We start from the raw sequence: 27050 nt of genomic DNA on the forward strand, positions 1-27050 counted from the left end.
GTAGCAGAGCGGAATGGACACAGGTGCTGTAAATCAAAGTTCCTCATCCTTCCTACTCCTTCATGACCCTTTTCAGACTCTCACATCAGCCCAGGCAGCAAGACACCTGGTGAAGATATTTCTTCCAGCTGAACACAAAGCTGGAGTGACCTCAAAAGTGGAGGCATGGAAATTTCCACAAAGGAATGCCCAAGCCATGCCAAGTGGCCGGCAGTCAGCATTCTATAGCAGAAACACTGTGTGCCAGGGTGGTCAGTCTGCAGCATTTATTAAGGAGAATTGTATAAAGACGTGGTGGAAGCATCCTGTGGTACAGGTAACAGCAAGATGAGGGCTGCCCCTCTCCAATAGACCAACCAGGAGTGGGTCAATGGAGCCAGTTCTGTATGAGAGCTTAAGGGATCTGATTCAGGGCAGGGGCCAGTTGCTACGTGTTTAGCAAAAGGATTAACTTCTCGGTGTTTTCAAGCACCAACCTAAACAGGTTTTCCAGTGCAGGGGAATAGTTGAGGATCACACCTGCAGGGCAAGCAAGCAGCTGCCTGATGGTCACAGAGCAGTCAGCACACCCTATGGAACCCTGTGTTCCATAGTCAGGACCCATAGAACCTGGAAGAACTTATCCCACAGAAGAGATGAACACATAGGAAGGAGACAGCACCCCGCCGTGTGCTATTTACATACTACCCCTGTCCATTGGAACCCTCCTTAATCCTTAGCCCTGGCTGAGCCTGGAGAGAAGACATTTTCTAACTAGAAGCTAAGAAAATTATGTTTAGAAAAGTTAACTGACTTTTTGATGGTTTTTGGAACCATCAGAAAGGTGGTAATTTGTTGGTTCTTTCAAATAAGTATTTACCGGGCTGTTTAGCGTTCAATAAGCAATGTTAACAATGGCCAGCTCATCATCATTGCTGTCATCATAGTCATTAAAAGGGTGCTCTCAGGCCCACAGAATTAACTAATCAGGACTCATAGGGGCTGGCAGAGACTGGAGTGACGACCAGGGAGCCTGTATGGGTCTGACCTAGGTCCTCTGCATGTGTGTTATGGTGGTACAGCTTGGTGTTCTGGTGACATGCTTAAGAGTGGAAGCAGGGGCTGTCTCTGACTCTTTTGCCTGCTCTGGGGACCCTCTCCCTCCTACTGGCTTGCCTCATCCAGCCTTGATATGAGGGTCTGCGCATAGTCTTACTGTAACTTGTGATGCCATATTTGTTTGAGACCCAGGAAGACTTGCTGTTTTCTGAAGGAAAACAGAGGAGGGGTAGATCTGGGGGAGAGGAGAGTAGTGGGGGGAGAGGCTGGGAGGAGAGGAGAGAAGGGGAAACTGCAGTCAGGATGTAATTAATATATGAGAGAGGAAAAAATAAATAGGTAAATTTTAAAAACCAATGCGGAGAGAGGCATTCACTCTGGCTGAGCTATAGTCCCTTTATCTTATTCAGGCCTCACGATGACTCCCATGAGGAAGATGTAATTTTATATCCCTGTGCAGAGCTACCAAAACTAAGATCTGTAACTTGTACATTTTCACCTCTGAGTCCAGATGCCTGTGCTCCAGCTCCTTCACAAGTTTGATCTGTGTGCCTAGAATGTCACGTCTTAGATTAGGCAAAGCTTTGGCTGGTGGTCTGCAAAAGAGGGGTAGAGGGAAGTCTGCTTCTCTGACCCCCATCATCCCTCCAGGTTCTTGACACCCCTCCTCAGGCCACAGGTTATATTTTGACTGCTGGAGCTGCCGAGTTTCTTTCCCATCTTCTCAGTGCAGGTCCCCTTCCCAACCTGCTCATTCTAAGAAAGCCTTCTCACATGAATAGAGCACCTACTGGGACAGAGCATGTGCCCTGGGGTTCCACCCTCATTCAAGTAGCCTGATCTGCCTCCTTTCTTGGAAGCTGCAGATTCCAACTCCCCTACAAGCCATTTTGGTTGCTGCAGTCTTTCAGTCACATGCGACATTCATTCACCCTCCACCCCATCGTAAACAAAAAGACCGAAACGGATTGAGAATTTCAAATGCAGTTTATTGCAGCAAAACAAAGAAATGGGAGAGGTTCAGAGTGCTCCATAAAAGACAAACGACTGGCAAACACCATATGTACAAAACCAAAGCAGCTGAGCGAGCTGCAGGATACAGGATGCTAAGGGGCAGTCCAGAGCACTGAGTGCTTTGGGCGCAGCAAAGAAGCCCTGGGTCTGACGTCCTCTTTGAAATGTCGTGTAGGTGGTGGCAGTTCTGAGCTGTTACTCGAGCAAAACATAAAGTGGGGTCGTTACCAGGGGACTCAGATCGCTACTAATCTGAAAACTTCTTTGCAGGCAGAGCAGGGGAGGGAAAAGCGCAGAGGAAATAGGCTAAATCGGTGCAATTAACCATAGCTCTTTTCTCCAATAAGGCTGGTGCAATTGATCTTGGTCTTGTCAACCATATTTGGTCGTGATGGAAAGGGAGAGCTAATGGGGTGGTGAGCACCTCTCTATCTGGTCCCTCGGGAGTAACTAGTGGAAACAAACTTCACGCTAGAACTGCCACCAGAGGACTTAACGCCCCCAGAGCTGGATCCTCCACGGCCTCCTCCAGAGGAACCACCGTAGCTGCCTCCGGAGCTGCCACCGCCCCCTCCAGAGCCACCTCTGTGGCCCCCGCTGCCGCCGCCGCCACTTCCGGAGCCGCCGCCGTAGCCGCCGCCACTTCCGGAGCCGCCGCCGTAGCCGCCGCCACTTCCGGAGCCGCCGCCGTAGCCGCCACCTCCGGAGCCTCCGCCGTAGCCGCCACCTCCGGAGCCATATCCGCCGCCACCTCGGCTACTGCTTCCGCTCATGCTGGTGTGGCTGGTGCTCACCGCTGCAGAGAGACTCGGTTACACCCCATCCCTGTCAACTCATCCCACCCAGCAAAGCGCCCTGAGAAACCGGCTTGTACTTACACACGCTCACGTTGGGGGTGCACTCTCCAGACATCCTGTGGGAAACAAATCAAACTCTTCAGGACACGCACCCTCTCAGCGCCCTCTTCCCATGGGGCATATCCTAGACTCTCCCCAGCGTTCCCCATGAGAACGTTGATCCTTAGCCTGGTGCCTAGATCTCCCTAAATCAGACAAGGCTCTTGCAGTTAGCTGGTGGGGCTCAGCTAACTGCAAGAGATTCAGTCCAGGGCCAATAAATCTTTCCATTTCAAATGTAAAAGAACAAGGGGGGGGGGGGGGCAGGCAGGGGACAAGTCAGAAAAATTAGAGCAGAGAGGAAAGGAAAAGAAGAAAGAAAATAAGTTAGGGCTCGTGAACACAAGCCCTTGTTTCACCACATGTAGTGATTTTCCCAAACCCAGGACAAACTGCAATCAGAAAGGAATCCCTAAGAAGTGACTAAGGTAAAAGGGACCTTCCTCACCTGATCTCCTCTCCTTCCAGGAGGGTCCTGTATGTGGCAATCTCCATGTCCAGGGCAAGTTTGGTGTTCATCAGCTCCTGGTAGTCACGGAGCAGTCTGGCGAGTTCCTCCTTGGCTTGTGTCATGGCATCCTCCAGCTCATTCAGCTTGCTCTGAGCATCTTTGAGAGCGTTCTCACCACGCTGCTCAGCATCGCTGATGTTCTGTTGCATTTGTGCGATCTGGGAACAGAACGTAGCATATTATATGGGCACATAGTCCCTAATGTCACCTTGATCTTCCCATCATGTCAGCCTCCCAACCTCAGTGGGCCAATACACTGAAGCACACAGAACCACCGGCCCTCAGGTCACCTTAGCCACTGTGCTGACTTCCTTAAAAAGGTGATGATGCAGTTGCTTCTCCTGGGCCTGACCTAAAGTGCTGAAGTTTTACCACACGCCAACCTTCTGACTACGTCTCCTCATTCCTCAGCTCCTGAGCCTGCTCTGGTCAGGGGCTAGGCCATTCACTGTGACCATCATTTTCTCTACTAGGTCATTTTCACAAAGTTCCATTAAGAGTATCCCACATGAGAGCTAAATTCTGAAAGCTGACATAGTCCCCAAAGGGAATGGAGAAGGTAGTGTAGCATTGGTAAGGATTGCAAGACTCAAAATCAGGAAAGGTTTCCCCTGTGGCCAGAAGATGACCCATTTTCTTGTAACTTAGGGTACCTGCTTCTTGGCAGCATCAATTTCAGATCGAAGTCTCTGGACAACTCGGTTCAACTCGGAAATCTCCATCTTGGAACTTTTCACACTGTCACCATGTTTACCAGCAGTGATCTGCAGCTCTTCATACTAAAGATGACAGGTTGGCTCAGTTAGACACGGATAAAAAAACTGGTGTGCTTGGGCACACAAACATGCCAGCAGGCACAGGACACCACACCAGACCTTCTAAAGAACTCGCTAAGCCCGCATGTGTTTACCTTGCTCTGGTAAAATGTCTCAGCTTCTGCCTTGCTCCTCTGGCAAATGTCATCATACTGGGCCTTGACTTCAGAGATGATGCCGTCCAAGTCCAAAGTGCGGTTGTTGTCCATGGACAGGATGACATTGGTCTCACTGATATGTGTCTGCATCTGAGACAATTCCTGGAGGACATAACAGTTCAATGACTCTTACAGAATCAAAAACCAGCTCAGAGGGAGAACTCCAGGACTGGAAGGGAGGCACTCTGCAGAGCAGTGGGGTCAGGACTCAGGGATCTCCGTCTAAGTGTTTGAAATGCAGGTGTTTACCTCACGGTAGAGCGCTGTGAGGAAGTCAACCTCCTGCTGCAAGCTGTCCACCTTGGCCTGCAGGTCTACTTTGGTCATATAAGCTGAATCCACATCCTAGAGGAGCAGAGGTATCATAGAGCCATATTCTTTCCAGGATGGGCCTCCCTCTAGCCATAAAGAAATTTTCCTAGTAGAAATGGACTTTGGGATCTCCTCCTCTTTTCCCTAGTTAAATCACAGTTCTAGACTGTTCCATCTCTTCATGCCATGGAAAGCCTGCTCGACTTGCTGAGAACTTGGGGCTAACAACATGGTTCCTCTCTGCCATGGCCCTTTATCTATTGTTTCCCAGACGAGTTCCACCTCACAGAATTGACTCACCTTCTTGATGGTCACGAATTCATTCTCCGCATTGGTCCTCTTGTTGATCTCATCCTCATACCTGCAGGAAAGCAAGGTTGACTGGGTAATTAAAGGAGATCGAGGCCTGAAGCTCAGTGTTCTGGGTTAAAGGAGTCACTGCCCATTACTGCCTCCCTTCACAAGCAATGTCAGCTTCTGAGCACTCAAATCATTAAACTATCCATCTTCTGAGAAGATGGAGAGCTTGGTTGTGGTTGTTGTTTTAATGCCTAGTTGATTTGCCCCTAACTGGGGGAAAGCCATTGTCACATAAGTCACATTCCCAGCATATCGCTTTCCAGAAATCCTCTGGTTCAATAGTCAGCTTACACCCGACAAGGCTCCCTTACTTGTTCCTGTAGTCTTCCACCATGTCCTGCATGTTCTTCAGCTCCGAATCCATCCGTGATTGGTCGCTCTTCAGCTGGTCTACCTTCCTTCTGAGGTTGCTAATATATGACTCAAAGAAGGGCTCTAAGTTGTGGGTCCGGGTTGAGGTGTCCACCTGCTGCAGCAGCTCCCATTTGGTCTGCAGCACCTGGTTCTGTTGCTCCAGGAAGCGCACCTAGGAACAGAAGGCCCGTTACCCCAAGTGTAGCAATGGGGTCTGTTTGGCCACAGAGCAAGACCAAGGCTTCATTTGAAAAAGAACTTCAAGTCCCATTTGACAGCAAGAGACTTAGGGAGAAGCTGATTGAGGTGACATCAATCTCAGAGCAAAAGCCAACCCATGGGTTAATCCAGAGAAACCCTGGAAGAGAGTAGCTGTATATAGTCCGGCACACCTAAAGTTACAGGAATGATGCTTTGAAATGGATATGTGATACTTAAGAAGTTTGCCTTCCAGCTGTTTTTAGGCTGATAGAAACTTACATCACTGGGATATATATACTGTTCAAAGGTATGTTAGAGAAATACCAAATTGGATTTGAAGTTTATTGTGGCTAAATTTATATTGACATTATTGATAAATTAGCAGAAAAGTCAAACATGGCTCATGTTTTTCTAGACCTGAACATTGGAGTATGTGTATTTTTAAAATCTCCTTCCTAATCCAATACTCATGGGGAATTGCCAGGAGACAGCAATCCCTCTGACAGGACAAGATATTTGGTGCCAACCTACTGCATCCTTTCTGCTACTTCACAGGGCACCCTTCATGGCCAGGCAGACCCTTAGGGGTTTCTTATTTGCACCCTAGAAAATTCCCACTAGCCCCTGTTTATGTAATCTTCAGTCAACAGATGTGAGTTCAAGCTCTTAGTTCAAGAGCTCAATAAAAATGCAAGAGGATGTTAGACACGCCCATCTTCGGGTTCCGTTTGTCCAATAAAGAACTTTACTCATTAGCATCACTCCTGAGCCTATGTCCCAGAATTTCATTCCACATGTCCTTTCAGTCATCAAATGCAGACACACAATGCCAAGTCTACCCCAACTTGATGCTGGGTCTCACAGCCTCGGAGCTGCTAGCTCTCCCTGAACTCCAAGCAGGTGAACTCACCTTGTCGATGAAAGAGGCGAATTTGTTGTTGAGGGTCTTGATCTGCTCTCTCTCCTGAGACTTCACTTTTTGAATCTCAGGGTCGACCTCCACATTGAGTGGCTGCAGGAGGCTCTGGTTGATAGTGACTTCCTGGATGCCACCAGGGGGGCAGACAGGCCCCAAACCACCCCCAAACCTACTGCCCCCATATCCTCCACCACCAAAACCACCTCCACTGCCAAAACCACCACCACCAAAACCACCACCACCAAAACCACCTCCACTGCCAAAACCACCACCCCCAAAGCCACCACCACCGAAGCCACCACCACCAAAGCCACCACCACCAAAGCCACCACCACCCATGCCACCACAGTGTCCACCTCCAGCCACACTCATGGAGATGCTCCTGCCACCCCCAAGGTTAATAAGACTTTTACTTCCAAAGCCACTACCGGAGCTCCCACAGAAGCCTCCTGAAAATCTACCCCCACCGCCTCCTCCTCCACTGCGGCGCACAGAGCTGCTGGAGCATTTTCGGTGGAAGCTGACCAGGCCTGCAGAGCCAGAGCTGAAGCCCCTGCCGCCCCCGACCCGGCATGTAGACCTGGAGCTACACTGTCGACTCATGCTGGCTTAGAGGAAGAGCAAAGACAGAAAGAAGAAGGAAGGAGCTGAGAACTCCTCTGCCTTGTGCCCAGCACCAGGCCCTTTTATACTGGGAGGAAATTGGGCTTGGTCCTCAGAGTCAGCGGAGATGCAGAGGCTGCAGAGGGTTTGGTTTGCCTGCAGCCATACAAGATTTTTACGAGCCTCAACAATACGATAAACACTACACACCTAGCTCGCAGGATGGGCTCTCAAAATTGCTGTGCAGACAAGATTGACTCGTGTGGTAATCATTTTATCTGACGGGATCTCTCTCCAAGTGTTCGTGGCTTTGAGAAACTAGGACCCCACATTGACTCCTTGGTGTTTCTTGATAGGATTTTGTAATCCCACACACAACAGTATGCATGCCTGCACTCTCGGCCTGCCACTGTAGGCTGCTTGAGTAGCAGGTGCAACTCCTCCAGCTTGGATCCCTAAAGGAGCCCTCATTTTCCCGAGATCGTCCTTTGAAACCCCAGCACTTACCAAATTACACCCCCTGCAACAGATGCAAGGCTTAGGAGGCTAAAAATCAAATGTCTTCTAAAGCAGGCTTTTACAAATGCACTGTACTGATTGATTTAAAGAAGGGCAGCTGTCACCGAGCACGATAGATGGGTAGGTGGTCTGGAAGCACCTGAGGGGAATGCTGTGCTCTTTCCTCAGCTTCCTAGTTGTCCCTTTTCAAAGATAAACCCGGGGCAAGAAATGGGCAGAAGAGGCCAGCAACTGAAAATAGGTGGTGTGCAAATGGCCAGGATAGAATCCTTGGGGAGCGGTGAGACGGGCCGATACCTAGCACATGTGGTAAAGCAAGGTGGGGAAGTTGAGGCATGACAGTGGGTTTGGAAGAAACAACAGTCATGGAAATCTGGCAAACCTGACCTGAGAAGTTCACAGTGTTTCTAGAGTTAGCGACAACAGCTATTAAGGGTGGGAAAGCAAGTCAGAAGCTGATCATGTGCCAGGAACTGTCTTACACTTTATACGCACTAAGTTAATGTTCATAGCAACTTTGAGAAAGATATTAATCTACCCATTTTTAAATGATAAAAATGAGGCAGGAGGGTTGAAAAGCCTCCCCATACCTCCATAGGTGGCAAGTGGCCATTTGGAATGTGAACTGAGGGTACCTAGCTAAATACAGTGTATAAGATCCTAATCCATGTTTTTGTATGTCAGCATGCAACTGAGTTCACATTCTCCTGTGTGCTGTGGGGAAAACTGGACAGCATGAGATGCTGTCCTTCTGTGGAGGGCTCTGAAATAAAGATGATTTTATCCTCTGAGTCTTTGGCTCCTGGCACGTGGGAAATATTCCTTCAAATCACTGTGAGAAGAGGAGCTTGAAGATGAGGGAGATTCTGCTTCTGTCCAGGTGTCAGCGTAGGCAGCATGCATCGCACCAGGCTGGGGCCTTCCTGAAGAGCAGTAGTTGATCGATATTTACAGAATGTAGCGACACCAAGATCTAGAAAGACCTGACCCTACACCAATGATCACTTACAAACTTCTTAGAAGCCTGGCATGCTCCCCACCCTCGATGCAAATGGAGGAGAAGACACCTTCTGGAGGAGCCTGCTGTTCTGGCTTCCAGCTCCTTGTGAATGCATGGGAATTCCCCTCTGGACAAACAAGCTCTGAAGGAGAGGGGCATCTGTAAAGACCATGCTCCCCAGTACCAGTCAGCTCTGAGCCAGGGAATTTTGCCAGCCCTCTGTACCCTACTACCAAGCTTTCTCTTGTATCAGTGTTTGCCTACCCTCCTCCAAGAAGTACCCCAGCCTGTCCTCTGTCCCCCACTCCTCCAGTTCCCACAGCGCTGTCTTCTGGAACTCTGTCCTAGTGCTCACATCCTTAGGCTGTTCACTAACCATCTCTTTAGGGAATGAGTAATCCGGGTCTTGGGAACAATGGGGACTGAAATGGCTTTGGTGTGCTAATGACTATTGCCTAACCATCTTCTGACAGGCAATCAAAATTCTTGTAGTCCAGCATACTCCCTTATGAGACATATCATTCGGCACAATCGATTCCTTCTAGCATTTTGGAGGGGTGTGCATATGTGTCTGCATGCAGTGTATGTGCATGTGTGTGCCCGCCAAAGACAGATCTTTCCAATGAGCCCTGCTTCCCTAAGCAACCAACAGAGAGAAAATCAGGCAATGGTGACAGTTTGTGGCTCTGCAAACACATTCTAGCAGGTGCCCTGAGACAGGGAAAGGCAGGAACTAGAAGGATCAAGAAGACGCAAAATCACCCTCAACTTATGTTCACATGGTTCACACAGGACACATACTGTTTCCCACCTGATCCTGGAGAACTGTGCCTTTGAACTCACTACATGAAGCTGAAAGCTGAGGCCTGGAGAGGCTTAACACTCTCCAGCTAGGACAAGACACACGTGGGACCAGATCCTGGGCTTTCTGCTGACCTTCCTTCCAACATGGAGAAAGCAAGTGGACCTGGGGACTATTCTCATCTTCTCGTGCTCCCTGAGGCCTACCTACCACAGAAGTGAGAATACAGCTCCAAAGAAGTAGGTGGCATCTGTCCACATCATGGAGTCAATTCTTAGGAATGCTCTAATTTCTGAATCAAACCCCTATTCTCTCTCCACAGCTTATTTTTAACCCCTAAAGGGTGGGAACTGCAGGACTGCTAGTGAGCCACAGTTACTTCCTAGGATGTCCTAGGATTCAGAATACCTTAAAAACGCCTGTGAAATAAAAGTGCAAGCCGCACACTCTGAAAACACAGACATGAATGAAGAGGAGGAACAGCCTAAACTTCTGCAGGTACCAAGCACTGGTAGGTGCTGTGGCCCGTGGAGGTGTCACTGAGAGGGACTGGCCCCACTTTAAGACAAGATAACTTAGGCTCATAGAGGTTGAAATGTGTGCCCTCAGTCACCAGGTGGTAACTGACAAGCCAGGCTTTTCAGAGCGCATGCCTCTTGATCTTGGCCAGCCCGTGATCTGCATCATGTATACTGTCTCTGATCAACCTCAAGCAGTGACACCCCCCCCCCCTTTTCTCTGTCTCTCTTCATTTTCCCAGTCTGCTTCTTCTCTTTCTGATAAGGCCTTCCAGTATCCTGGCAAGTCGTTCCAAAGCTCATCCCACAGACAGGCTTTAGGCACACACACATACACACACACACACACACACACACACACACACACACACACACACAGACTCACATCCTGATTAGCTACTCTAGACTCTCATTTCAATCTACCACCCCACTGTAATAACCAACCACTGTAATAACCAACCACTCAGCTTGTCGGTAGCCAGCCCAGACCTCACCTTCTCCAGGGAGGTTTCCTAGATTAACATCATGCTGCTGTTCTGTTAGACTGTTTCCCCCCTAAACCAGGTAAGTGCCTTAGCTGAGCACATGCTGATATACTGGCTCTTTTTCAAGTCTGTGTTTGTATGCTTGTTCACCAGTACTAATCCTCCATGTCTCGGGCTTCTCAGCCTCCTTCATGAGCCCCAGCAATGGAAGAGATAATCCCAATAGCACAAACTGAGAGTATTCCAAAACATCTGCACAGGCCCTTCCCATCCCCCACCCCAACACTGCTGCCAAGAGGCAAGCTTTGGGGCAGGCGTGGTGACGTTTTGAGAGCTTTTGAGGGATGGGACCGCGAAAAGAATTAAGAGAGACATGCAATGACAAGCCGCCCAGCCCTGCGGGACTCTGCCAGGGCTGTGGGAGAAGGAAATTTCAGGGGAGTGGGGAAAGCTGAGGCCTGGGAGGAGTTCAGGGGAGTCACAGACAATGGGGAGGCGGGGTGAGATGTTGAAAGCTGACAAATAGCTGAGGAGGGGCCGAGGCTTTTTAATGACAGATGGAAAGATGCAGAGCAAGGGGCAGATTCATCGAAGGCAGGTGGCAAAGAGGACAGTCCCCAAGAGTCACTGCTGAGCACTGGAGTAGCCAGCAGAGGCCAGAGAAGAGTGGACCCAAGAGGCATGTGTAGGGGAGAGACAGTGGATGCTGTATCAGTCTGTACTGGGGGTGGGGTGGAGAAGGGGGTGCTGTCAAACTCCTGATTGCACATTTCTAGCTGTATGACCCTAAGCAGGTCACCAATCCCCTCTGAGACTAAGTTTCCTCATTTGTAAAATGGGGGCTAAATCTATCTCCAAGGAGACTGCAGGGTGTAGATGGTAGACGGAGAGAAGGAAGCCGGTAGCCCTTGCAATTGGAAGGACCCAAAAGCTGATATAATCATTGGGAAACTTTTGGTATAAGCCCCTTGCTGAAAATTGTCAAAATACTAAGGTTTAGGTTCTTGAAACTCCCCAGGACTTGCAAAGACCACGAGTTTGTCACAAGGAAGATAGTGTTGCATCCCATAGAAATGATGCAGCCAGCACCTGTGGTAGAAGGGAGGCAGGCTTAAAGGCAAGGAACCCTGGCTGAAACCATGGAATGCCTGTTCTGTAGAATGGAGCAAAGCCCCATGGGGGCAGCAGGCTGGAAGCCAGGCTGCAACTTGGAGCCCCCAAAGACCTTCCAAGCTTATCATTGGGACATTTGGAAATGATTGTTCATTCTGGAGAACCTCCCAGAAGCCCAAGTTCCCAGCCCAACCCAGCAACAAAGCAGTGATCAATGTGAAGACATCCAGGTTCCTAAACTGATCGGAAAGATGATAAAAACCAGGGCAGCAAAGCCATAGGAGCAACAGAGAGCTTGAAGAGGGACTGCTGGAGCACCTGGCTCTTTAATTTGAAGATCCTCCTGGGCCAAAGGGCTAGGCAATTGGGTGGCAATCTCAAGACTCCTCCTTAGACTGAGAACTTTCCCAGCCTAGACACGCACATCTCATCCAAGGTCAGATGGAGTTAGAATGGTGGTAAGCCAATGGCTGTTCTTCCTGCTCACCATGTCCTAGATAAAAATCTCTGCAGCTGAGAAGCTGGTGGAATTAAATTTAGATTTCTATTGTGGCCCGCCCTGCCACAGCCTCCCAAGGGGAGGAGCAGCTGGCAAAGTTCTCCTGGAAGCCACACTAGCTCCTGCCAGTCCGTATATGACGGGTGATGGGTGATTGGGCAGCTCTGCTCTCCTTCTGGCTACCTACCTTATGGGAAATCACTATCTCAGCATTATGGAATACCTCACCGAGCCCCCACTGAGGCCTCCTAGGTCCTGTCACAGTGACGATGGAAACCATATGCGCTGATACAAGCTAGGCCTTCTGTACAGTTTATAGACTTGCTTATTATTATCACTGGGATTGATCTGGGTGTGGTGGTGTTGACCCTAATGAGACTGCTCATTGGCCACAGCAAGGAAGCTTCTCAAGAGTCTTCCGATGCCTCCCAGTGCCGGTCTCTGTGGTTCAAGCCCTAGAGAACTCCCTGTTGTCCAGAACATAAGCATATAGACTCTGGACTCTAGATTCTGAGAGATCTTTGCTTACCTCCTTCCCCTCCCACCATGCCCCTGCCCTGGAGCACCTCCCTGCCCACAATCCTAGAACTGGAACATTTGGTTCCCTCCTTCTGGTCCATAGTTTCCATTCCTCTCTGACTAAGATAGTCAAGTCTCTGGGAGTTAGAAAAGGCAGGGCTGTATTTTCTGGGCCAATCCCAACTCCGCACAGAAGGATGGGAAAGGTGGCCTAGGACTAGCCCCATCCTTATGCTTTTCCCAGAGTCGCCCTAGGTTCCCTTCCAATCATCATACATATGAGTGATTCCCGGTCACACCCTCGACTGTGTCTAGAGCTGCCAGAAAGCTCAGGTTTGTTTTACAACCCTGGCTTGGCGCTTGGCTTTCCCTGGTGTCTGACCTTATTCTTCCTGTTAAACATACAAAGCAGGATCCCCTATTTTCCTCTGGCTCTCCCACATGCACGCTTAGGGCAGCAGAAATGTGAAGTGCCTCCATGCACATACCCCCACCGTCCTTTGCGACCTCCCTCAAGCCTCCAAGGGGTCTCTCTCATTGCAGCTAAGCTGTTGGTGTCTCTCGTACAGAATCAAAGCTACTGTAGCTCCACCTGTCCGAGTGGGTAATCAGCTGGGGCCAAACCTCCTTGTCTAGGCAGGCTCTTCAAATCTCTGCAGATAATAAGCCCATCTCCCTCTGCCCCAGGCTTCTCTCCAGAACTTCCAGCCATTCCATGATGACCAGGCTTCTTATGCCCACCACTACTGCCCCGGTCACTGTTCTCTGTTACCAGTGTTAGCATCCAGAGCGCCCAGAGTGGTCTCACAACAAAAGGGACTGGAGGACTGAGCAGGGCTTGTCCTGGTTCTCCACTTCCTGGTTCCCACAGCTATCTTCAGTCATCACCACGCCCTGTTGACTAATGCGTTCTCACCGACAGGTAAAGGCTGTCGATCATTTTCATGCTCAGCGCTGTCTATCCGCCTCTTCCCTCGCTACTGCCCCGGCTCTTAGCTTTTTAAGTACAGAGCCATGCTTCCATATCCTTTCTTCTTCTGTTGGGACAATCCCTCTGTTCATCTCTCCCTTCCTTAGCCTGCTTCCAGCAGGCCTGCTGCTAAGACAGAGTGTCAGTTGTGCCTGGGAACACACCTTACCAATATAGGCTGTGGTCAAAAGTGAATGCATCTCGTGTCTAAATTCTATCTGTATTCCTTCATTGAATGAGAAGCCAAGTCACAAATCTTACGAGGCTCCCTCACACTGACTCTGAAATCCCACCTACAAGGCAGTTATGGAGTGATTGGCTCCGTTTTTATAATTTCTGCATCTTGTTTCCCTTAAAGAATCTATTAAAGGTGCCCTGGCCCTTGTTCACCCTCAGTGAATGAGCCTCCACTCAGTGAATGGACCTCCGCTCAGTGAATGGGCCTCCACTCAGTGAATGGGCCTCCACTCAGTGAATGGGCCTCCACTCAGTGAATGGGCCTCTGCTCAGTTGATGGGCCTCTGCTCAGTGAATGGGCCTCCACTCAGTTGATGGGCCTCTGCTCAGTGAATGGGCCTCCACTCAGTGAATGGGCCTCCACTCAGTGAATGGGCCTCCGCTCAGTGAATGGGCCTCTGCTCAGTGGATGGGCCTCTGCTCAGTTGATGGGCCTCTGCTCAGTTGATGGGCCTCTGCTCAGTTGATGGGCCTCTGCTCAGTTGATGGGCCTCTGCTCAGTGAATGGGCCTCAGATGGACCTCCACTCAGTGAATGGGTCTCAGATGGGCCTCTGCTCCCTCACCTCCTGGCTCAGTTTCTCCCATGGCACTGCTCACTCTCACACAGTCTCACGCTTCCTTTCAGTCTCCTGTCCAGAGCACCCTCCCTGGCTTCCTGCCCACATCTGCTCCAGCTTTAACACCAAGCCCCACACCACTCTCCAGTCTCTGCCCTCCAGTGACCCCTGCTGCAGCCCCAAGTGCTAGCTCTGGGTCAGCTTGGGTCCTGGGGTTGGGGGAGGGGGTCTCGTTTCCACCATCAAGCTGGTGAGCCAGATGCATGCTCTGCTTTCTCGTCCCTCTGAGCTTCTCGTCCCTTATAATGTGTCATTTGTGCTTCAGTACCTCGAGATCCAGAAACCATTCTAGGTGGCATCCCAGTGACCAGGCCACTGCCTGCTGCACAATTATCCCCAGCCATTACAGGAGAGACACAGATGCTGAACAACTGTGCAGCTGGCTTTTGCATGATTAGCAAGGCTGAGAGCTTGGGAAACTTTTCAAGATGGTGCACTGCTTGTACAATAAAAAAAAAATAATAACGAAGACAATAATCATTGGGGGCTAATGATAGCACCATGGGAACATGCTTGCCTTACAAGCATAAGGACCTGAGTTGATCTCCCAGAACCTACAACTCAAAAGCCTGGCATAGTGACACACTGTAGGGGTAGTTGTCTACTAGGGGCGGTGCTCCAAGGGTGAAGCACAGACAACTACCCCTACCACACACACTTGCAATCTTAGCACCAGGTTAGGCAGAGATTGGTGGATGCATGGAGCTCACTGGCTAGCCCACCAGACTAGCCTAATTGGCAAGTTACAAGTCAGTAAGGGAACCTTCCCCCCCCCCAACACACAAAGAAGATAGACAACCCCAAGAACCAACAGCTGATGTCCTCTGGCTCCATGGGCATTTGTACATACCTGCACACACATGTGCCTGTATAAATATATAACTATACACACACACACACACACACACACACACACACACACACACACAAAATAGTAAGTCTTAACTTCCCAAATTTGAATTAATTTCAAAGAACTGAAGAAATAATAACTTGTCTCCTGACCACTGAGATCACAGAAAAATTTATTGTAGAAAAAACAGAACTGCCAAGCCCTTGGAAGAACAGCTTCCAACCATGCAATGAAGTCACAAGCATTCCCCAGAGGACCCCTACAGAGAAGCCATTCCAGACAGAATTACAGACTCAGCAAGCCAGTGAAGGGGACTCCAGAACTTGGAAGCAAAGCCACATTCCCTTTCATAACTGTTCACTGGCTGGTACATTCCTCTTCCTGTACCCTTCAACAGTTCAAGGATTTTTCATAGAACTGTAAATTAAACTTTTAATTAAAGAGTCAAAGTTTGGCAGCATGCTCAGAATCAGAGATCAGGTGGGACTCAGGAGATCAGGGAGAGAGCGTTGGATTGCTACCAAAACCCAGGCCTTTTCCAGACTAGCTCAAGGCTGGACCTCTCCACAACCCAACACCTCTTATTCCCCAGGCCCTGGCTCTGGGATGGAGCAGGGCTGCCCTACAGGTGCCCGGTGTTTGGGCAATTCTCAGCAGAGCCTTTTGGAACAGAGTTCTAGAAGGGGCTGTCTCCAAATACAGGGGTCTGCTGGAAGGGGAGGGGCACAGACACAGAGTTTGATTGTCCACCCCATGCCACCCTCACCCACTGCTGAAAACAGCCATTCCTTGGACAAGGGCTTAAGTTCCCATGCCCACTGAAACATCCCTACCTGGGGCTGTAAACCCAGGGAATAAGAACAACAAACCTACCCTTGCCATCAGGGTGAGGGAGCATGAGGCTACAGAGGAAGGAGCCCCCGGTGGCCCTGGGCTCAGATGTGCCCCTCACTAAACAAGCTCGCCTTGCAATAGGCTTCTGGGAGGGAATATTTCAGAAGGTCACCGGAGGAGGTGGGGTATTATTTACTGAGCTACCCAGTTTTAGGAAAGGGGGCCTGGGACTGAGGCCCCTAGTGACATTGTTCGCCAAGCTCTTTTTCTTCATTGCTGGACAAGGGCCCTGGGGGTCAGGACAATGGAGGGACCAGCAGAGGCGTGCCCAAGTGAGCATGTGTCTTTGACGAAATGAAGAGGCTGTATCTCTGACTTGTTTCCCCACCCAGAATCGAAGTGACCTGGAAGCTTGCTGAGACCCATTGGGAAAAGATAGGTGAGAGAGCCCGGGAGGTTTTGGCGAAAAGGCTGCCAGAGAGATGCTGCAGCCTCGTGGCCGCTACTCCACCACGCGCCTGCGCGAGCTGTGGGTGGAGGTCTGCACTATCTGAGTGCGGGAGGAGCCGCCGCTCCGGCCGCCGCTGCCGCCGCCGCCGCCGCCGTATTTGCTGCTGCTTTTGCTGCTGGAGCCGTAGCTCCCTCCGCCGCCGCCGCCGCTCCCGCGGGAGCCCGCTCCTCCTCCGTAACTGCCACTGCCGCCACCGCGGGAGCCGCTGTATCCGCCGCCGCCGTAACCTCCTGAGCTGCCGCCTCCGTAGCTGCCGCCACCGCCTACGGTCACCTGACTGCTCTGCACAGCTGCACCAGGGAAGGACAGACGCACCAAGGTCAGAAGGACTGCACAGGGGGTCTCAGCTACACCTGCCTAGAGTGCCTGCAGCCCGAGATAAGTGGTGAGCTCCACTTTGCAAAACAGAAGCAGTGGAGGTCAGCTGAGCATTTCAAAAGGCTGCAGGCATTCATTTCAGTGTGCCACCCCTGTTTAGAGTCAGGTCCTCTGTGCTCTCCTAATGATCTCTAGCCAGTGTTGTCAAGCATCACAAGCAAGAAGAGCAGGCCTTGCTCACTACGGTGTTCCTTGTATGAGACTAGAAAGCAAAAGCAACCCCGCCCAGCCCAACCAGCCTCCATCCCTGGATGCTGCTACTTACAGATGCTCACTTGACTCTGCAGCTCCCCTGACATCCTGTGAAATCAAAACACATCCATTAGCCATAGGAGCAGAGACACTGGCATAAGTATAGAGTAGAGTTGGCTCCTTCCTGAGCACTTCCATGAAGCTTCATAGCATTTGTGGGTCACACCTGGCCGCACCTAGCTTAGGCCAGAGTACAGGAGCATGGTGCTTGGGAGAAGTGGGGTGGTAACAATGGCTTCTCCCCTACCGTTCTAACCTATCCTTCCTAGCTTGAATGTTTCTGTTCACCTTGGGTCACTAATCGTTCTGGGAACACCTGGCAAAGCCTTTCTCCAGCCTCATCGCCTCATGGGTACATCCACATCTTTGGCCCATGGAACATGGCTGCTGTGCACCCACCTGCTCTCCTCGCCCTCCAGCAGCTGGCGGTAGGTGGCGATCTCCACATCCAAGGACAGCTTGGCCCCCAGCATTGCCTGGTAGTCTCTCAGCAGCCTGGCCAGCTCCTCTTTAGACTGCTGCAGGGCCTCATCCATGTCTTGCAACTTCTGCTTTGCATCCTGAAGAGCCCTTTCTCCTCTCTCCTCTGCATCAGCAATGGATCCATGCATCTGTTCGATCTATACCAGAGAAAAGTGGAGGACCACAGAGGTCTTGAGCTTCTGGAATCTGACCCGAGCCTTATGGGAGTTGGCATGTCTGGTGAGCCCCCCCCCCCCCCCCCCCTGTGAGCACCCATCCCACCTGCTTCTTGACAGCGGCGATCTCTGCCTGCAGCCTCTGGATGCTGCGGTTGAGCTCAGCGATCTCCATCCTGCTGTTCTTCAGGTCATCTCCATGTTTTCCGGCTGTCACCTGCAGCTCCTGGTACTGTGGGTCAGAGGCAGCACCATGGTCAGCACCTGTGGCTCACTGGGGTCGCCCAGACAAAGCTCTGGGCTGCTGTCTCTTGGAGTAAGGCCACCTAGAGTTGTGATCCTACACACACCCATCCCTCAGCTGAGGGTCAAAAAGACATGTGTAGACACAGTACGTATACACACACACACACACACACACACACACACACACACACACACACACATACACCACTGTAGCAAGCCTCCCTCCTCCCTCATTTCCACCAGTCTCTGGGCAGGCTCATATTCCACCCAGACAAATCTCTTTCTTAATGCCTTTAACCACCTAAGCTTTCACACCATCCTCACTCATACTGGGACCCCTCACTCTCTCCCACCCACCGTATTTCTTCTCCCTTTTCCAGAGTGGTTCTCCTAACAGGAAGGTGCTCCTGGCCTCAGAAGCCCTCAGAGCACCCACGTTCACTGTTGTCTTTCTCCTGTGCCAGTCATCAACCAGACTACACACAAGGCATCCTCATAAAAGCTGAAGAAAATGCACCTTCTGACAAAGCTCCCCTTCCCCAGCCCTGTGACAAAACCCACTGCATCCCAGAACATCCATTTTCAGGCTGTGGCACAGAGGCCAATGACCTTGTGGAGTTGGCTCCAAAATTCACAAAGCAGATCACCACATCCTGCTTACTTAGAATTCAGTGTCTGAGCTGCCAGCCTTTGTTCCTTCAACTAGAGTCTTAACTGTTCAGAAACATGAATTCATACCTAAGAGGTATCAGAAATTATGCCCTATGGCATAGTGATGGTCACCCAATAAGTTCCCATACTGCTAAGAAAGTAGTAGACAATTTGGAGTTAAAGAACATCGTTTCTCAGTGATACATAAAAGAGAAAATAGAAAATAAAAAAGATAGCATCATGAAAAATAAAGGCAGCAAGTGTGGCGGTTAAAGAACGTATCTAGTTTACATGCCTGGGTTTAGTTAGGGTTTAATGGCAGTTGCTTGTTACAAGGCTTGGGGAAATTAGGCAGTCTGGCACCCTTGAGTTCTCCATAAATATTAACTAAAAGAAATCACAAAAGCAGGCAGGAACTCACCACACACAGAGTGATGAGAAGAGGAGGGTAATCTTTAGCTAAATTTTCTGAAGTCTTTATCATTGGCATGTTCCTCTCTCAAGTCAGGAGGCAATACCAGTTTACGGGGTATCTGTTTATTTGGGAGTGCAAACTCAGAGCCCAATCTCACCTTGCTCTGGTACAGTGCCTCTGCCTCATCCTTGCTCTTCTGAGTAATTAATTCATATTGGACACGAACTGCATCGATGATGCTGTCCAGGTCCAGGGAACGATTGTTGTCCATCGATAGGATGACATTGGTGTCACTGATGTTGGTCTGCATCTGGGACAGCTCCTGTGAGACATGGAGCACAGTTCATTCCTTCCACCCACCTCCTAGAGCCTCAGTCTTTTCCCTGCTTCTCCCCCAAGGCTGTCTGGGGAAGCCAGAATCTGAGCTAGAAGGGCCTCTTGGGGGAAAGCTCTCTGAATTGTTATATGCTGTGAAATGTAAACAGAGGGTCTTAAGTATCTTGACCAAAATTGATGGGGCCCAGGCATCTTGTCAGGAGGAAAGATCCTCTGACTCCCTTCTCCATCATGCCTCTCTTGTACTTGATGTCCCAGCCTTGCTCTGGCTTCACCACCTTTTTGATACAGCTCTTTGAAAGACACAGTTGCTCCTTGTAGCCATAAGAACTCTCAGCAACAGCAGAGAGTCACCTGGCTAGCAGCTTGACCAAGCAAATAATTGAATCTCTCAGTTCATAGCTCTTCTGTTGAATGGACATGCCCATAAGGTAAGTAGGGCTTCTAATACAGCACTCAGTTGGGAGCACAAACCCCCAAGCTGGACACAGGTGACAGGTGGACCTGGGGCACAAACTATCCTGCTTTCCTTCCCTTTGTCTTTTCCACAAAATCCCTTCTATCGTTTTCTACAGGGTTCTCCCAGAGCCTGATGGACTTCCCACAGAGCATGAGAACCTGGTTGTTACCTTATGTCCCAGGTGGCCTGAGAGAATACAGCAGGAAAGCACTTCCCCCTCACCTACTCAAGATCCTCACTGCCCCACCCACATCTCCACTGCTCCCACCAGAACCCTTGAAGTTGAGGGAATGGCTGCCCCAATGGGAAGAGTTAGGAGACTGGTGTGATGAACCTTCTCCAGTTCATACTGTTATGGGAGGTGGGGAAAGAAAAGGGCTTCTCCTCAGGACTGAACTCACCGTATCAAATAGATATTTCAGGAAGTTGACCTCCCCATACAGCGTGTCCACTTTGGACTGCAGGTCTGATTTGCCCATGAAAGCAGCATCCACATCCTGAGTGGCAAAAAAAAAAAAAAAAAAAGAAGAAGAAGAAGTTTGACTTCATCACCAGCTTCATGGCTGGTCCCAGGCCAGTGGCAAATGCTCTCAGGGTTTAGTTCCTAAGTAAAAATGCCATCACTTCACTCAAATCAGGGACCTAGAAACTAACAGTCCTATCCAGAAAGAGGCACAGCAGCCTCCACACGTGAATCAGCCACCTCTGCTCCCCAGGTCCCTCCCCAGATCTCAAGGCAGTGTCTGTCTTTCCGCATAAGTGCCCTGCAATTGGGCAGAGCATGCGTCATGCTGGCCCAAGGGCTCACCTGTCCATAGCACAGAGCATCCATCAGGGATTTGTCCTACCCAGTCCTCAGCTCCCTGATAACCCCTCTTTCCCTTACCTTCTTCATAACAACGAAGTCATTCTCGGCATTGGTCCGCTTGTTGATTTCATCCTCATACCTGTGATGGAGGCAGGAGGCAGGCTGCAAGGGCTAGCCTGGGCTCCCTGAGGTACGGCCTCCCTGCAGAGAGCCTAGACTTCCCCGGGCCTCCACTGTCCTGAACCCACAGTCCTGCTGGTAGCACCACTGGCCCCTGTCAGGGCCTGGTGTTCTGGCCTCATGATGAATGGCCTGGGGGGAGTTCCCAATCCTCCTAACCAACAGTAAGGACAAGGACCCAACATGAAGAACTCAGAGATACACAGACTGTCCCCAGATGTCCCTATTTGTTCTGATGTGACAATTTTATAAATGTTTACCTCAAACTTTTCCATGAAGTCCATAAAGTTAATAACCATTTGACTAAGTCTTTTAAGAGAAAAATATTTCATCTATAGTTCTGTCCCCAGCTATGACCTCCAATGTGAGTTTTATTTTTCCCTAGAGACTCACACATGTGACCCTCCTGTGACCCAACACAGTAAGTATTTCAAGGTGATGTTAAGAGAAGCATCTGTATCCCTTGAGGTGGGAGACTATAGGAGATGCCCCTTAGGCACTTACAGTTGTTCATGAACAGCTGGCCTGAAACTCAACTCCCGCCATCCCTACCATTATTGCCAATAATTGCTGGTTCTTAGTAAGCACCAATACTAAAAACTGTTAAGTATCATTTCAACCAGTGCTTCTCCGTGTGGTCCCCAATCCACTAGAATTATCACCACTTGGAAATATGTTCAACATACATATGCTCTGGCTGCATCCCGACTCCCTGGATCAGAACCACTGGGGTGGGACGCAGAGTCTGGTACAACGTGGTACATGCTTAAGTTTAAGAACCACAGATCTGCTTCTCACAGTACTCAGCAAGGAGGGGACACTCTAGACAGAGAGATCAGCTTGTAGGCTGGGCTTACCCTTTCCTGCTCAATGTAATTGACAGCTGCCTGTCACTGCTGTCCTCCAGGACTGCCAAATGTAAAATGTCACCCCCCTGCAGTTACACAATGCAGAGCCCACATGACTGCCCCTGGTCCCATTGCAGCAGCAGGACCCTGCCATGCTTCTCCTTGACCCCTTCCCCGCCTGGATCCTTACTTGCTCTTGTAGTCCTCCAAGACATCCTGCATGCTCCTGATCTCCAAGTTTTGGCGCGACCGCTCAGAGTTCAGAAAATCCACCTGCCTCTGCAGTTGACTTATGTAACTCTCGAAGAGCGGCTCCAGGCTGCTGGTTCGAGTCGAGGTGTTCACCTGCTGCAGCAGCTCCCATTTGGTCTGTAGCACCTGGTTCTGCTGCTCCAGGAAGCGCACCTAAAGAACAAGGTCCCCAGTATACCCCAGGCCATGAGTCAGAACAGCTTTCTCCATGGGAAGAGCGATCAGAGGCCTTACAGCACACTCAGAAATTCAAGATGGGCCTTCAGGAGAGGTAATGTGGTTTCTCAGGTCACCTCCAGCCAGTTTCATCCAGTTACACCCCCTTACATAACAGAGCTCTCACCCCACACTCAATTCATCCATGCCAAAATGAGCAATTGCCATTTCCTTTGTCTTTACGATTAGAATGTGGGAGCACATGGCTGAGGACGAGAAGGCAGAAGGAACAGCAAGTCTTGGAACATCCTGGGCAAGCTTCGGTGGGTGCCGCCGGCATCCACTACCATGTGTGCTGCCTGCAACTGTGGTTTTCAAGACAGCAACCTCATTTAAATGCCATTATAGCCTAATCAGAATTTTCCAAATGAGTGTTCCCCTCTTTTAAATCCTGCAATGCATTTAAATGCCCCAAGTAAGAACTTTGGGCTGACAGCTGTTTGGGGAAATGCCGAGACTATTTCCCTGTTAGTCCAGGAAACAGAGGGTGGGCATGGCCCTATTTTTTCATCATTTTGGAGGAACAAAGACTGGACACAGAGGAGGGGGTGCTGGCTGCATAGATCAAGAACATGGATTGTCCTTCACATCACTAAACCCAGCTTTCACTGTTCCCCTGCCAGTTGCCTGTGGGTGGAGCTTCCTCTCCCGTGAAGTGATAGAGATGGCTGTGCCAACTGTGTGCTTCCCTTGGGGACTAAGCATGTGCACACACACACACACACACACACACACACACACATTCTCACATATTCATACATATATATAAATGTTCACCGTATGCTTATATATAAATATTTACATGCACAAGTATTCACATTCACACACACACACACAGGCATATTCACATATACTCACACCCACATGCACACACTCACTTATACACACATATTCCTACAAAAATATATTTATGAATACTATTGTTCATATATACACATTGTGAGAGAGAGAGAGAGAGAGAGAGAGAGAGAGAGAGAGATCTCCAAAGTCCAGCTCCCTCCTCCTGGAGCTGTGAAAGGGATGGGGAATCAAAACCGCACTTTGCAGACACTATCTTATGATGAAGGACTGACTATAAGCCACTCAGAGTCCCCAGGCCCCTGAGACTCCACCTATCTGAGAGACCAGCCCTTGACAAGTCCCTTTGAATTATGACTCTAATCAGAAGAATGTGTGCAGGGAGCATCATCTCTCAGGCTTATCTTGGCTAGCTGTATCATAGCAAGGGATTGAGCAATCAGTTCTCAGAGAAGACCTGTCAGCACAGCTTGTAACACCTGCATGAGGAATTCCTGCCACTATCTATTTTTGTTCTGTGGTGACACTCCCAAGGAGTGGAAAAATCAGTTCTACACTCCATTACAGCCTTGTGTTTGGTGACAGTGACATAGTGGGTATGGGCCTTCTCAGGTTGTGGCTTTTATTCCAAATGAGACAAGGTGCCAGGGGAGGATTTATGATGGAGAGGGTGCTGTTCTTTCAAGGGACAGCTCTGCTGTGCTGTTGAGAACAGGTCAAGCTGTACTAATGGGAAAGCAGAAACCAGGCCAAGAAACTACAGTAACAAAAGCTTGCTTTCTTCCAGATTGGAGGCCAGCTGGCTGATAGTCATCACGTCCTGCTCCAAAGGGAGTACAGGAAGCCACTATCTCCTGTACCTTGCTACCCTGCTGTAAAACTAAATGGGCCTCTGTTGATGGCAAGAGCCTTGATCCAGTGAAAATCCCGGATTAATTTCCAGAAGTCTGTGGTGCTTTGTGGATGTCAGATTTCCCCGCTCCTCCCTTGGACAACCTTGACTTCCTGGTGGCATCTCCTTCACTATTAAGTCCTTGCTCCAGGCAAACCTGTGGGTTTCTGTTCCAGAGTGATCAGAAGTAGCCACAGGCACCTGGTTCTCTTGAACTCCCTGGGGCTGCCCATGACCTGCCCTCTCTGTCCAACTCCTGCTCACACACCGCTCCATCTCCAACACTCGCTGTTATCAAGCAGTGCCATTGTGCCTCTCTGCAAGTGCCAAAGGGAGGTTTTTACTGTCAACCAATCTCTCCTCAGAGAGCTGAACATGAGGCAAGCCTAACCAGTGAGTTAGGGTAGAGGACTCCGTGGGGCCCTTTGCTGGCCCCAGGTGAAGTCAAAAGGACGACTCAGACAGAATGCCTCATTACACATTACTGACCTTCGTTTCTGCAGAGACCTGCCACCAGGACACCCACTTGAAGCCCACAACAGCTTCCCAGCTGGGGCTGCTGCCTGTCCCTCTACCGTGGCACCACCACACTCCCTTCTGTCACTTTCCCAGAAATTTTGACATTTGACATTCCCTGAAGGAGTCACGCTTTTCATGACTCCTTGCTGCATGGACATTCTCTCTCCCTGAGAGCTGTTTGGCTTTTCTTCTGCCTTCAAGACCCAGATAAGCCCCGGGGTCTCTCAGGGAAACACTCCCAGGATCCAGCAGACACAGCTCATGGGACCTTCAGTCTACCATGACCCAAAGAGTACCCCCATAGTACCACATCTGTAAACTGTCACAATTATCTGCCATTCAGTTTTGTGGCTCCCTGTAGCTTCTGTGTATGGTGGCATGCAGTAGACCTAATAAAATATTGTAATTGAATGGGAGTGGGGCAAATGGGCAGGTAGACTGATAGGTAGGCAAATGGATGGGTTGATATGGATTTGAGTGTATAGCAGGGAATGGGTGCAGGTATAAATTGGGTATGTATGAGTGTGGGTATAAAGATGAGTAGATAATATTTATTATCCATGATAGATGGATGGGTGGGTGGATATATAGATGAATATAGATGGATGGATGGATGGATGGATGGATGGATGGATGGATGGATGGGTGGGTGGATGGATGGATGAGGATGAGTGGATGGGTGGATATATTGGATGGATGCATAGATGCATGGGTATAGATAAGTAGATAGATATATAGAGGTGAGTGAATGGATGGGTAGATAGATGGGTGGATGGAGATGGATGGATGTGAATAGATGGATGGATAATAGATGGATGTGTGAGCCTGAGAGGATAAGTGGATGCATAGATGTGTGTGGATGAGTAGATAAATGGATGATGAATGTGGGTAAGCAGATGGATGAGTGAATGAATGTGTGTGGATAGATGGATAAGTGGATGGATGGATGCATGGATGGATGGATGGATGGATGGATGGATGGATGGATGGATGAGTTAGTTGAGTTAGTAGATAAATACATATGTGTGTATGGATAGTGGGTAGAATGATGGATGTTGGGTGTGGGTGATTAAATGGGTGAATGGGTGACTAGGACATAGATGAATGGAACATGGGTAATGATGCCTGGGAGTGAGATTATTGTCATGTGTATCTGTTGGGTATTGTCACACCCCTTATCTGCTTTCCTACTAAAAGGGAAATATTTTTTAAAATTTATCCCTGAGAAGCCTACATTAAATACTGTCTATGTGAAAGCCCAGATCAAATGCTTCCTTTGGGTCCCAGAACACACAGAAGAGGAGGTGACTGTCATCATCAAGCTGAAACAGCACAGTAGCTGCAGTACTATGGCACAGTGTGGGGCCCTCCTGGTCATGTGAATGATGACCAAGGACTCTATCTGCCCCTGGAGTACTTACCTTGTCGATGAAGGAGGCAAACTTGTTGTTGAGAGTCTTGATCTGCTCCCGCTCCTGGGTCTTGACCCTCTGAATTTCAGGGTCCACCTCCAGGTGTAGGGGCTCCAGGAGGCTCTGGTTAATAGTTACCTCATGGATACCCCCGGGAGGATAAGCAGGACCGAAGCCCCCAAGCCCAAAATTGCTACCTCCAAATCCGGCCCCAAAGCCGCCTCCATATCTGCCACCACCGTAGCCACCACCTCCAAAGGCACCACCCCCAAAGCTTCTTCCTCCTCCAAACCCTCCTGCTCCTCCACCTGGGCAGAAACCACTGGCGCTTCTCCCCACTAGGCTTCCAAAGATGCTTTTACTACCACCCAGATTGTAGAGACTCCTGGAGCTAAACCCCCCTCCATAACCACCGCCACCACACCTCCCCCGTGACAGACACACAGACCCCACAGCCTGTCTCCCACCGCCAAAGCCTGAGGAGGACCTGCTGCTATAGGCCCTCCTGCTCCTGGAGCTAAATGCAGACTGAGAACTAAACCGGTGGCTCATGGTTGCTGGGGCAACCAGAGGACGCAAGGGCCCAGCTGGAAGGAGGCAGAGAGCAGGAGAGAAGAAGCTGTGACTCCCTTGGAAAGGATCTGGCTCAGTACCTATATATACACACACACCTGCTGGGCCGGATGCCTGGGAGGGAAATATTTGCAAGTAACATCTGCTTAAAAACCTCACACCTATGTGTTGCTGAAATTACATTGCCAACAAACTCCCCCAACTTGATCATTTATCATTCATCTCGTACTACCGAGAGATGGAAGGGGAGCAATCTCTCAGGATCTCGGTGTTGGGAACTCCAGTAGAGTTTCTCCTCAAATCTCAGACTGATCTTTTCCTAAGAAACACGGTTGAGTTGTTTGCTTTGGGGTGTGCCTGAGAGATTGGGGGTAAAACTATGGAGTGTCTAGTGACTTTGGGACCACAGCTGGGATGAGACACTCGCTGTAACAGGGCTGTCCCTGTGCACAAAACTGGTTTTGTTTTGCATCTTTTTTATATGACAACAAAATGTTTTGTGAGCATCTTCCTGTATTA

At 49.8% G+C, this 27050-nt stretch overlaps 2 protein-coding genes and 1 long non-coding RNA gene across 3 annotated transcripts; 1 reads left to right on the forward strand and 2 right to left on the reverse strand.

The window, feature by feature from the left end:
- Nucleotides 1-2027: 2027 nt before the first annotated feature.
- Nucleotides 2028-7185, reverse strand: Krt1 (keratin 1). Its single transcript, XM_036208293.1, has 9 exons — nt 6570-7185; nt 5416-5630; nt 5045-5105; nt 4682-4777; nt 4370-4534; nt 4113-4238; nt 3397-3617; nt 2931-2965; nt 2028-2848 (listed from the first exon to the last, which is right to left on the reverse strand). Exons 1-9 carry the CDS (start codon nt 7179-7181, stop codon nt 2481-2483), a joined length of 1899 nt encoding a protein of 632 aa, XP_036064186.1. The 5' UTR covers nt 7182-7185; the 3' UTR covers nt 2028-2480.
- An 8282-nt stretch (nt 7186-15467) lies between these two features.
- On the reverse strand, nt 15468-26584 carry LOC118597282 (keratin, type II cytoskeletal 1b-like). Its single transcript, XM_036208726.1, has 9 exons — nt 25968-26584; nt 22060-22274; nt 20920-20980; nt 20435-20530; nt 19395-19559; nt 18032-18157; nt 17687-17907; nt 17301-17335; nt 15468-16947 (listed from the first exon to the last, which is right to left on the reverse strand). The coding sequence occupies exons 1-9, from the start codon at nt 26508-26510 to the stop codon at nt 16649-16651; spliced, it is 1761 nt and encodes a 586-aa protein (XP_036064619.1). The 5' UTR covers nt 26511-26584; the 3' UTR covers nt 15468-16648.
- LOC118597283 lies at nt 16542-24957 on the forward strand. The gene is made up of 2 exons (XR_004946801.1): nt 16542-17989; nt 23923-24957. It is a non-coding gene; the product is annotated as an uncharacterized LOC118597283 (long non-coding RNA).
- Nucleotides 26585-27050: the final 466 nt, after the last annotated feature.

Source organism: Onychomys torridus, chromosome 16 (assembly GCF_903995425.1).
Source record: "Onychomys torridus chromosome 16, mOncTor1.1, whole genome shotgun sequence".
NCBI classification, from domain to species: domain Eukaryota; kingdom Metazoa; phylum Chordata; class Mammalia; order Rodentia; family Cricetidae; genus Onychomys; species Onychomys torridus.